Here is a 12,929-nt window from a genome sequence, read left to right on the forward strand (position 1 = left end):
ACCCTGGGGGTCTTTACGAGGAGGCTAGATGTACACCTTGCCAGGGTCGTTTGACCCCAGTACTCTTTCCTGCCATGGCAGGGGGTCGGACTCGATGATCTGCTCAGGTCTCTTCAGACCCTACCAACTATGAAACTATGAATTATATGCCATCTGGTACAGATGTACTTACAAAAAAATTAGAATACAATTTTGTATTTCTGTTATGCATGTGAAGTACTCTTCAACTTGTTTCATTTTAATTCATTTTACAGTTTTAATAATTTTCCTAATTATTCTATTTTAAACGTTAGAGGATTTTATACTTTAAGCTAATATCTATGTACTTGGCTCCTTAGGGGTTACCTTACTTTTTCTGGCTTCTTAAATTGTCTTGGGTTTCCTCAGATTAATTGAAAAATTGGTTGAAGTAGTGGTCTCATGCACTAGGTAGGGATGGCAACTCAGGTCACTTAATATTTCTGCATCAGTTTTTCTATCTGTAAACAGGGATTACAATTTGATACCATTTTCATCTTTCCAAATTTTCTGAAATTATTATGATTCAGCATTAGTATTAACACATTATCAGTCTGAATATAGCATGATACGAAACAGCTACTTTAATGTGTTATTTTCTTCACAGTGTAAGCATAGGCCAAAAGCCTGTACCCTCTGGATTATGACTATTTGTCTAGGAATACTGAGTGCTTGTCCAGCTGAAACAGCCTGATGTTCTGTGACCCATTTTTACTTTTAATTCTGTTTTTTCAATTGTTTCTTCTTCTCTGACGTTTGTGGTTCTCTCGCACAAACACATGCACACACAGGCACGTGTACACACTTGCTGTGGTAATGTTCTCTGAAGATCTGTGTCAGCACAAGAATATACAGAAGTTACATTACTAGATATAATGCTAAATGAGAAACTAGCTATGCTGCATGCTGCTAGAAATACATTATAAAAGAAAATGAAAGATGACAACACTTACAAACACATATTTTTTTTTTGTGATCAGTGCCAGACTTTTTTTTTTTTTAAACTTGAATCAGTTTATCTTCTTGCCCAAAATGAGAGACTGAGGGTGCTTGTACACATGATGGGGGTTAAGCTTAGTTTTGTTGTCCTTAAATAGAAACAGTGGGTTATTAAAAACCCAGTTTCCATTTTGATTTAGGGAGAACTAAACCAAACTAAACCCCCATCACGTGTACGCAAGGGTTAGGGGGTCCAATCCTTAGCGCCTGCTGCTTCTCCCATGGGGCGGGGGGCAAGCTGCCAGCAGGCCAAGTGGTCCCTGAGCTGGGGGGGTGGGCGGGAAGTGGCAAGGAGTCTTTCTTGCTTTTTTCCCCCCCTGCCCCTGGGAGCCTACCTGCCTGCCTGAGCTGCACAGGGCCCGGTGCTTCCCCTCGTGGTGGCGACACCCACAGGGAAGCTCCTGGGTGGGCGGCCAGCATGTGGGAGCTGCCTGGGGGCACTGCCGCTGCGGAGGGAAGCACCAGGCACCCCACAGCTCAGGCAGGCTCGGGGGGGGGGATCAGGCTCCCCACTTTTTTTTCTTCAGTCAAGCCTGCCTTCACAGGCTGCCACCGGGTTGCACAGCCCCTGAGCTACGGGGGACCCCAGTGCTTCCCTCTGCAGCTGCTGCGCCCCCTGGGACCACCCAGGCCAGGTGCCACCTGGGGGGGCGCTACCCCCGCAGAGAAGCACCGGGATCCCCTGCAGCTCAGGGCCGCTCGGCCCACCAGCAGCTTGACTCCCTGCTGTGGGAGAGGCAGGTAAGCTCCAGCACCCCCTGCACCATCCCCACCGCCTGGGACTGCCCAGGAACAGCTGGCTTGCCCCCTGGGGCAGTGCAGCAAGGTGGCAGGAGGGCAGCTGGGTGTGCTGACGGTGGGAGGTGGCGGCAGGGATGTTGCACGGGTGCTGGAAGCCCACAAAGCCTGAGTTTCTCTGAGCACATCCCATTTATACACTTGGCGGAATATGCCAAGTGTATAAATAGCAACACGGTTAAGGCAGTGCAGAAGGGCAATTAAGCTGCTTTAAAGGCCAATTTTGTTGTGTGTACAAAGGCCTCAAGAAACTCTGGGCTCTTTTTCAACTCAGTGTTTGTATTCTCTGGTCCTTCCCTTTGGGAGATTAAGATTGGCTTACTTTTTTTGCATTATCCAGGTGAATTTTGTATGAATAAGTTTAGATATCTAACTTATGTATGGCATGTGTGTGTGAGGGGGGATATCAAATCAGAGAAAACATCCTGTTTTACTGACAAGATGTTTAAATCAAAGTATTTTTTGTGTTTTCACTTGAAGCCCATGGCCTAGGTACAAACTTTGACCACTTACAGATTCCTTTTCAAAGGAAAGCTTAGTTGCTTACTCCCTGAGTTTGAAATAAGCTTAATTTTCATAAGGCAGAGATTAAAAAAGAAACGAATAAGAGAAGAAAACCTATGTTGTGCCTCAAAAAAAGAGAAAAGATCAAAGATCTCTGCTAAGAACTAGCTGAGACAAAATGAGAAACAGAAAGGAAAAGAAACAAAGACAAATCACACGTTGGCAAAAAAAGATCTGAATCTGGAACCAGCATTGTTTAAATTACAAACAATAGCAGGACTCTTCTCCAGTCTCCTGATGGATTACAATCCTCCATTCTTCAAAAGCAGTTTCCAGTACTCAAGTGTTGAAAGAGACATTGTCTAGAGTCCGTAAATACTGAATGAGGGGTAGGATTATTTGTGTTCATGATAAATTATTGTAAGTAGAAATGTGAACATTTATGAACATGTCACTATGCACATGCCATTAAAATAAGTACAGTTTCTGAAGGAACAGAGAAACCCATAGAATTTGCAATTCAGCAGTAATCTTATGGATGCCTTTATACAGAGATCAAAGGAAACTGCAGCAACTAAGTCTACCTCCTCATTATCAGTAATACACTTACCCACGAATGGTTTAGAGGTCATAGCCATATGAGAGGTGGCTTTCAACACCAGGATCTGCTGCTTTTTCTCATAGCAGGTTCCGTATCTGCATAAGTAATTGATACCTCTGCATCCCAACTCCATACTTCCTACTATCATGATTAAACTCCCACTTACAGCTGTTTAGGAATTTTCCAAAATATCTGTTTTTCACTGGAAAAATGTTGCTCAGTTGAAACAATGCACAAGCAGATTTCAACAGAGGCTTCTTGGGCCCGGCAGGAACCTCTAGTCACAAAAGAAGAGAAATAACCATGGCTAGAACAGCCAGTGCCCCAGTGATGACGATGAGGGCAGGATGTGGGAGAGCTGGGGTCGAATCCCTGCTCTGGTGTACCCTAATAACAAAGCTACAGGCTTTTCTGGGGTGGGTGCCCTTCAGCTGCTCCTATTAGATCTGTTCAATTTTAGGGCCCCAGATTCTGCAGCAGGACACTCTTCCCTGGACACAGCTCCCAAATTCCTGTGGCCTGCCAGTAGCCAGGTAGACAGAGCAGCTCTGTGGGCCACGTTTGGTGTCACATCCTCCAAATTAATCAGTGCAGATAGATGTACCCTGTGACAAGCCTTTCTGTCACAGTTTAGGGATCCTTCAGTTAATCTATTCTGCTTGAGAACAGACTGATGGTTACAATAGTAATCAATCAATGAAATCTCATCAATGGAGAAAGCATGCTGTGTTACAAGACAAATTTGGCAAACATATCAAATCAAGATGCTTTTTCTAGGTGCCAGAATGCCAAATAAAAATGAATGACTATATCTAGATTGGTATTCCCACATTCCCTGCTAAACTAAGCATATAACCAAAAAGTACCATAGGTCACAGGTAAAAAGACCGTACAAGTCTATGAACCATACCAGTCTACTTGGAAATACTCTTAACTCAAACAAAGCCAAAAGGTATTTCAGTACAATTTGGATCCATCCATTATCAGCCAGCTAAGCTGTTTCAAAGCCCTCTTAAACTACATACCATAATACCAGGAATCTGAGAAATATCTACATAACATACATAGATGCACATAAACAGATGATATATCAAAATCCTGAGAGCAATCTTACTATGCATTTACCATACTGGAATAATCTTCAGCCTTAGGGCATCATTTTTCCTTTGCAGTAAGTTCACCTTTGTTAATTCAGTTAACCCAGGCTTGCAAAATTGTCACAATCATTTACTAGCTAAGGCACAATATCTAGCTTTTGAAAATAAAGTAATGAGAATGAGAAGCATTTTACTTCCCCCCAAAATGATACATTCATTAGGCAAGCAGAATTTAATGATTAAGAGACTGAATTAACTATTTATTTTATGCTTTCTTAAAAGTAATATACATTACCAAAAAATAGCTACACATTCTTCTGATTGGGAAGCTTGCAAAATATTTCCTTCATTCCCCCCACCCCAATCAGTAGCTTGCAATTTCTCATTAAACCTAATTTTCATGGCTTTTTATCTGGACCTTTCTATACTGTATCAGTTTATAAAATGATTGATTTCATCAGCACTTTAAAAAGATTATTTTAATTGTCAAGGCTTTCTTAAGTAGTTCATACTTCCAACACCATAACACCTTTCTGAAGTGCTATAAACATCCTTACAGTGAAGAAAAATACCTGTCTTTGAGCTATATGCCTCCATTAAAAAAAAAAACTACTGAGGAAAACTACATGGAAGCAATGTTACTGATTCTGGTTCCTCATCAAACCTGGGAGTTGCTCCTACCATGCCCTGCTCAGCTCAGAAGCACTGTTCTTAGAAAGGGCTTGGTGTCTCAAGAGGTATTCCTTGATCCACCTGGAGCTTCATGGCCCTCCCATAGATCTCCTGTTCTTGACAATGAACAAGACACACATGGAGATGGTGCATATATGCAGCTGCAAACAGGCAAAATGATTCATAAATATTCTTACATATTTAAAACAGTCACAACACGTTCACGATTTCAGAATCCCCATACCCCTAAACACCACGAAGCAGGGAACAAGTGACAATGCTTTAATAAACAGAATGAGATGCTCAAGTATTTGATCTGGAAGACATTTATTGTGTCTGAAAACAGCTCCTGATGATTCCTGAAAGGGCAGGTTGTCATGTTAGTACACAAAATCTAACGGATAAAACAACTGCATCACCGATTAATGTTTTTTGTAACAAGTTTAATATAAGCTGTACTCTGCATCATATCAGCATCTTTTTACACATTTATATAATCCCAGTTCCATAAATAAAATATATATTCTTTTTATAAGCTGTGCTGAGAATTTGCTTTACTACTGTATTACTACTATCCAGGATGCTGATGTACAGTGGGTGAAATTCATCCCTGGGCAGAAGGCCAGCACAAGGCATAAGCACATATTAGCTCCTTAGTCTCATCCTGACTGACTGACTAGAAGTTAATCTCATCTAGCCAGAATACGGCAGCCCTTATGTCTTTCCACTGTTCTTTCAATCAGTTGTACATTGGACATATTTGTAAAAACCAGAAAATTCAATGCCAAACTCCGGTACAAATATCAAAGTGAAGAAGTGCAGGTCCTCTTCATCTGCAAAGAACCATCTCCTTCTTGGGCATTACTTTGCAATTTATCCTTAATTGTACCCGAAATCTTCTGAAGCTGCACCTACATGGCAAATTTTCCACAACTGGCAGCTGGCTCTGCAAAGGTTCGGCACTCCTCTGGTATGCTACCCCAACCAGAAGCAACTTCTGTAGCTGTGCAGCACCAGGGGCAAGCTCATTAGCACCGCTGAGGGAAAGTGCCAATTAGCCAGCCTCTGGCGTTAACAAATGCAGCTATGCTGCTTCCAGTCGGAACAAAAGTGCATGCAGAGAAGCACAGGGAGTTTCTGGGTGTCAGCGAGTTTATCATATCCTTGCTAGGTGCAGTAAGCTTCTAGTCTGATACTTTTTCAGTGTAACAAAACATATGCCATTCTTAAAACAAGAATGACAAAGTAGAAAATAATGCAATTAACCCGGAAAGTTTGGCTTAAGGTCTGTTATACCATCACACAGAATTTAATCAAACCGACATCAAAATGACATTCACCTACTCAGAAAGGGGTCTGCTCCCTTCAGGATCTAAGTAACTCCCACTCACACAAATGGAGAGTTAAGGGCCTCGCAAGCAGAACGTTTACACCAGAGGTTCCCAACCAGCAGGCTGTGACCCGGTACCAGGCTGCGAAGGGTTGGCTGCCAGGTTGTGGCACAAGCCCCCTCCTCAGATCCCCATCTGTCCACCTGGGCAAGCGGCTTCTGCTACCGGCGGTCACACGCAGGGTTAAAACTGGGCAGCAAGTCAGGCCTGGGAGGGAAGCAGATGGCTGTGTGTGCCCTGTCCTGCTCCTGCCACCATGGCCGTACCCATGCCCGGTGAGGCACTGCCCGCACAGCAGGTTCTGGGGCCACCACCAGGCTGGGCAGGTCCCTCCAGCCCCACCCACAGCTGGGAGCAGGGGGATGTGGGTGGGGAAACGCCCAGGGCAGAGGGTGGGGAGGCAGCTCCGCTGCTTGCTCCTAGGGAAGGCAGCGGAGCCCCTTCTATCCAGGCAGCCCCAGCTGGGTCCCCCCGGGCCACCGCCTGTGCAGCCCCTCCACTGCAGGGTTCCCCGGTGGCTGCAGCAGCAATGCCTCAACCCGCACCCAAGTACAAATTTAAGTATGTACAAAATTCACATATTTAAATAGTTGATATTTAAATATGTAAACTGGATTGTTTCTATACCCGGGCCGCCAAAATCCTTTGAGTGAATTTACTGGTCCGCAGTATAAAAGAGGTTGGGAACCACTGGGTTACACCGTGTAAGCAATGAATGCCAGCCGTAGGGTAGAAAACAGAGAAAACAGCAAGGAATCAAAAAGCCAAGCTTGTAGAGATCATGCTGCTGTGAAAGTAGGGAAAGAGAAGGTTTCCTATAAATGGAAGGCAGAAGGTAGAGCAGGATGGTACTTTAGTGACTATGAAAGTGGTTCAGAGAGGCATGTGCTTTCATAGGGTACTACAAGCATTACGTTTAGAGTGACCTAACCAATGTTAATCAACTGATCCTTACCTTAAAGCAAACCATCTAAACCTAAACCAAGTCCTGTGAAAGCTGGTTGACATCCATAGGCAACAGCCCACTTCGGCAGATGCTACGAATGGGCTTGGAGAAAGAAAGGGTTAGAAATGGAAGGGAAGCAGTCAGCAGAGAGAAGATAGCTTTGAGAAACTTTTAAGAGACACTGTGCAGTAAAGAGGGAAATCATAACTCATGCAACTTACCTGTTAAATGTCACTGTGAAGTCTACACAGAATATTGAACTAAATTCATTCCTGGTTTAACTGTGTTGTAAACTAAAGTGCATGGTTCACCACTGTGTTTTAGCAGGACTTAAAGTAAGCAGATACTTTGTAATTCATGTACAAATGTAAAGACTTTCTCCATTAGATAAATATTATCAGAAAGGCCAGTTTGGGGGTCGAGAACTGGTTTGATTTGCCACAAATTGATTCATTTAAAAATAAGTCACTATCATGGGGTTCTTGTCAGTTCTTTATTGTTTCTCATTCTAAGGACTAGCACATTTACAGCATACATGATTGGATGAACTAGGAATATACAAAACAGGTAGCCATGTTTATGATCTATTAATACTGCCCAAAAACAAATAAATAAAAATATTTTAATGCACAAAGCTCGGCAAGTACAACTGTGTTGGGACAAAACAGTCTTGTATTATACAATAATTTTACATATATAAATGAAACAAAAGGCAACTGTGCTGTAGGTGCTTTCACAGAACATACACAGAACATACCTGGCAACAGGTTTTTACCTTAGTATGTTTTATAATTTTAAAAATGTACTAAAAGGAACATAAGACAGAACTCCATTTTACAGTAATCTTTAAGATTGCCTTTCCTGTGCAACAGAAAAGCTGAAACTCTCCTGTAAAGTTTCCATTATGATTTTAAAATTTCAGTTTTTTCTTTTTGATGAACTGCTCAAGATCTTATTGTTCAATATGCCCTTTAAGCAAGCCTATTTATGTGCATGTAGTAACAATATTGTATATAGAAGTATATGGAAACCAAAGTCTTCTCTGCAGAATAATGCAATATAGAAGATTGATGCTCTACTGCTTAAAAAAGGGGATCAAAAAGCATGCATGTAAAGAATTTGGGAATTCAGAATATATGCATTTACAAAATAAAGTATAACTATAATTTAGAGAGGATTTTATGATTATTGGCTACAAAACATTAGAGATCAGCAATACTTGTAACAGCCCCTCTTGTATTATTCTTCCTTCCTGTGGAAGAAGAGTTCAACAAGCTAAGATGTTATATATATTTTAACCACATAATCAAAATATATGACCGTAAACTGGCCAGCTACGTGGCAGCAGTGAGAAACTAAGAGATCTATAGTGTCTAGTTTACATCAAAATAAATGTGACATTTAATAATGGAAGAGGGACAGCAAGTTTAGCAAAATGAAGGAAAATAATGTGAATCCACAGAAATCTAACTGAAAGGCTTTTCACCACATATTCTTACATCCTGTCAAAAAACCAGAACAACGTAACACAACACAACCCCGCCAGGCTGCTTTCTTAAGGAAGACAGAGTTTGCAGAGCTCCTAAGGCAGGGGCAGGCAATTATTTCAGGCGGAGGGCTGCTCACTGAGTTTTGGCAAGGCATCAAGGGCCGCATGACAAGCAGCCAGGGGCAGATAAAAAAATTTAGAAAATGAATAGTTAGGGGCCCTGCAGACCAGAAAGAATGGGTTGGTGTCGGGTCGCGTTTTGCCCACCCCTGTCCTAAGGGGTTTTGATTATACCTGTAAGTTATTCAGAACAGAGACAGGATGATGAATACCTTTCACCGGTTCCTAGAGACCTTCAGATCTCACACAGAATTCATTGTTTTATTCTAATAAGGATGAAATAATAACAAATGCTAGTTAAGCAAAAGAGTCTAACTGGCATGTGAGGCGCACTGCTCAAGGGTGAACCGCAACAAGTAAAAGGTGAATAGTGCTTTACTTAAAACCCCCAAACTTTTATGGGAGCTTAATGAACATGATCAATAGAATAGCAAGAGCATGGACATAAACACCAAGGAGAAAGAAAAAATGTCATATATGTACTGGGATGTTGCTATTCTGTTAAGAATAAACTGATCCCTAGATTTTTCATTCTCAGGCCTATCTGGTTAAAAGCCAAAAGCACAGAGATAGACATTTTAAATGCTGTATACTGGGATCAGTGATACTAGGGAGGATGAATTCTGTTAATTCTGGAAAATTCATGTTTCCTCTTGTTTTTAGACTCTATAACCTGGCGAAGTCTGTTTCCAAAGAGATCCATTGAACATTTCTTCTGAAAATACTTATCAGGTCACCTTAGTCATGATGAGATGGAACAAGTATGCCCTTAAAAGCATTAACAGTTATTTTGTATCAAAACAGGACAACCCTACTGTAATCAGAAATATTGCAAGATACTCCTACCCCCTGCCCGTCATTCTGAAAGAGCTCAGCTGGGCAATTTTCTGTGGAATTTTTGGGAACAATGAGCATTTATATACAGCATTGCTGCACTGGCAGGTATTGGAAATGACACCAAAAAAAATCAGATACTATTAACCTGGAAGTGATATAAAAAGCCCTGGGGAAAATGTGTTACTGACTGTACAATAATGCAAATGTTATCAAGCATTTTTTGTGTAACATTGCCAGCTTACTTCTTGTGCTGCTTGATAAATTACAGTAGTGGAAAATGAGAATGCATTTGAAATTTAGCATTTTGTTTGTTGGCATTAACAGCTAAGAAAGTGCCATAACGTAAATGTTTGAAAAAAAAATGCTGAAAATAAATCAGGCAACTGAGAGCCCATTCCTTTCCCAGTGAAAGGAATGGAAATTTTGGCTTAATTTGAAATGGGACGAGGCTTCACGTAGTGTCTGGCATTGTACACTAATGGCTTTTTACAGGAAAGGTGGCATTATTTATACAGTAAAGCATTTTAATGCCTGACTTTGATTGTGCTGAGATTTTTCTTGAAATTAAACTTTTGTTTCTGGATTGTAATAATGCATTCTGCAATTATCAGACTGTGTAGGGTCCAGTCACTTTATTATTTACAATTTTGAGGTTTCACACTCAATTTTAAAAAGTATTATGAAAAGTTCAATCTCAAGTCAACTCAGTATAAAAAGATGTTAGGTGAAACAGCTGCCTAAGTGCCATTCAGAAAGTCCTTGCCATCCAGGAGAGACCTAGCTATTTGCATATATGCTATTATTCAATGATACAGTATTTATTCACCTTACATACACTGAAGGCTATTTAAATGGGCAGAGAGTCATCACGCTATTCTCAAGCTAAGGTGTCAGAACAATCATTGCTACAGATTCCAATTCAGTAAGTAACATGCTCAATATGATCTAGTGAAATGTACAAAAGAAGTATTTATCTGGTTTTGATGACAAAGTTCATATATTAAACTAGAATGGATCCGCACGTTTTAATGTAACAGCAACTACAGGACACAGCATGTTTATGTTTCAACTTTTCCATAAGTTCCTTCTGGAGGCCTGTAATACTTTGGGAAAGCCTTCAGTTGCAGGGAATTAAACGCATACTTGCGACATCCAACATTCTTCATTGTATTTTCCCGTCGACAACCCTCACTGGGGAAAAAAAACAAGCACAAAAAATGACAGCAGTAAAAAGGAAAAAAATAAACAAACGACTTAAACTAAGATGAAATGAACTGGTTATTTCATAACATTAAAAAAAAAGTTGGTTGCTTTTAATGGGTGTTTAAATCATTTGCCACAGCAAATACTAAAAACAGTGAATCATCAAGCAATGCTAGTGAGAAGTACATAGAATGGAAACATGCTATGTTTGGTTGCTTGTTTTGCATTTCTAAAAAGCAGCAGTGTATCTGGTGGAACAAATATTTTATATTTAAGATGGTTTCATGTATTTCAGGGTACATTGCTGTGAAGTTTAAATGCCACTAGATTGCACAAAGAATCCCAAAAGATTGCTCAAAAACAGTTCTGTTAGTTTGTTAGTAAATTAACTTGAAAAAAAAAGAAAAAAACCCTGCTGATCTCTGAACAAAAGTTTTTAAATAATTTTATTGTTCCTTGTATGTCATTATTATCAGAGCTTACTTAAAGGTTATAGCTAATACAAAAATAATGATTTTCCAAATGGTTTTCATATCCATTTACACATACAAAGTAACAGAATCTCAGTCCTGAATTGGCAGTTTTATATAGATGCGAAAGAGAGACTGGCATAATTTGGAGTCATTTGCCCAATCATATAAAGCTGTATAGAGTTTGAAGTGCAAACTTTTCTAATACTGTGAAATAGCTGTCCTATACTGTGAGGAGGCTCTGTGCGATAACAAAGACTACCCCGGTTATAAGGCTTCTGTACTCCTATTCTAAAATCTACTGCAAAGTTCCTTTTTCAAAATTCTTGTATTCCAAAAACAGTCTTAAAAAGTGGAAGCACAGTATTTTTAATATAAACTACAAATTCTTCTAGATTCTCATGAGAGTTTTCTCTTTCCCTTCTAACAACGTAATATAAAAATGAACAATGATGGTTTAAAGCTATAATTTGATGGTTAAATGTACAGTACACTATTCTGTGGTGGAAATGCTATGAAATTCCTATTTTAAAGATAGAACCAACTAACTCAGAGGCAGGCAATTATTTTGGGCGGAGGGCTGCTTACTGAGTGCTGGCAAGCCATCAAGTGCCGCATGACAGGCAGCCAGGGGCAGATATTAATTTCCTAAATTTTTTAGTGGCCCCGCGGGCCAGATAGAATACCCTGGTGGGCTGCATCCGGCCCACAGGCCGCATTTTACCCACCCCTGAACTAACCCCTTGGTAGTTTCATTCAGAAGGTGGATCTGGCATCTGATTAGGTTTGAAAACCTCCCATTATTAACAGGAAATTGCTGGGTGTATTTGAGTTTTGTTAATCAAACTGGTTATGTAAGAATTTGCTGCCTGGTTTAACTTCATTTATTCTTTTGTCTTTTTCTTTTAAAATACCTTACTGAAATTTGGGAAACGTCTGTTAGACATGAACAAAAAATACGTTTACAACATGGATCCTGTTATTTGTCTTGCATTATTCTGCTGCAAAGGAACCATTGTGTAAAATACATTTCTATGCAGGATTTGTTTTTAATTTTTATGTTGCTTAGAACAAATTATATACATATATGCATATATTTTTTTAAAGTTACTCATTAAACAATAAGGTTAAGTAAACATGGAACACACACCAGAAAGCTAGGGTACTCAGTCTTAAGTGTCTGCTCAGAATTCAATCTATCATATCTAGTTATTGCACGTGTATGAGGTGAAGCACTGCAATGGTAATGCAAGGATTCACAGGCAACTGGTAGGGGAGGCACGGGGTTCCCCCCCCAAGGGTGGCCTCCAACTCAGCAACGTTTAGGACAGGGCAGTTTTTTGCTGTGCAGGCCAGCAGCGTGTTGGGGGGGGTGCCAAGCCACAGCACAAAACTATAGGAGTGGATATGGCACTTTTGCCCTCAGGCCCACCCACAAATTGTGCCCCCCCAGACTTAGGAGGCACCTGTCACCCCTGCAAGGACTTTTAGGGTTTTTTGTTGCTGTTCTGTTTTGGGGTTTTTTTGGCATAACATTTTCTGATACCAACATCTTACTATGTGCTACATCTTTGGCTGAGACATATATCAGCTGAGCTCAAACCATTTCAATGGAACCGTGTCAACTTATACCAGCTTAGCTCCTTGTCCAGAAGTCACTGTTTGACCAGGAACAACCGTACAAAATCCTTTAAGTAACACATTCTTTGGTAATATCTCACTGCGAACAGAAATCCTTGCTTTACCACTGAGATTCCTAGATGTGATGAGGATGAGTTGATAAC

General features: G+C 40.6%; 1 protein-coding gene across 9 annotated transcripts in view; it reads right to left on the reverse strand.

The window, feature by feature from the left end:
• Window positions 1–7,500: 7,500 nt before the first annotated feature.
• INPP4A (inositol polyphosphate-4-phosphatase type I A) overlaps window positions 7,501–12,929 on the reverse strand; it is a 135,711-nt gene continuing 130,282 nt past the window's right edge. For all 9 annotated transcript variants that reach the window (XM_019529456.1, XM_019529459.1, XM_019529463.1 and 6 more), the window contains one exon: window positions 7,501–10,663. In XM_019529456.1, coding sequence (XP_019385001.1) covers window positions 10,531–10,663 — 133 coding nt within the window. In that variant the 3' untranslated portion in view covers window positions 7,501–10,530. The remainder of the gene's footprint in view (window positions 10,664–12,929) is intronic.

The sequence above is a fragment of the Crocodylus porosus genome, unplaced genomic scaffold, assembly GCF_001723895.1.
Source record: "Crocodylus porosus isolate Cpor-Errol unplaced genomic scaffold, CroPor_comp1, whole genome shotgun sequence".
NCBI classification, from domain to species: domain Eukaryota; kingdom Metazoa; phylum Chordata; order Crocodylia; family Crocodylidae; genus Crocodylus; species Crocodylus porosus.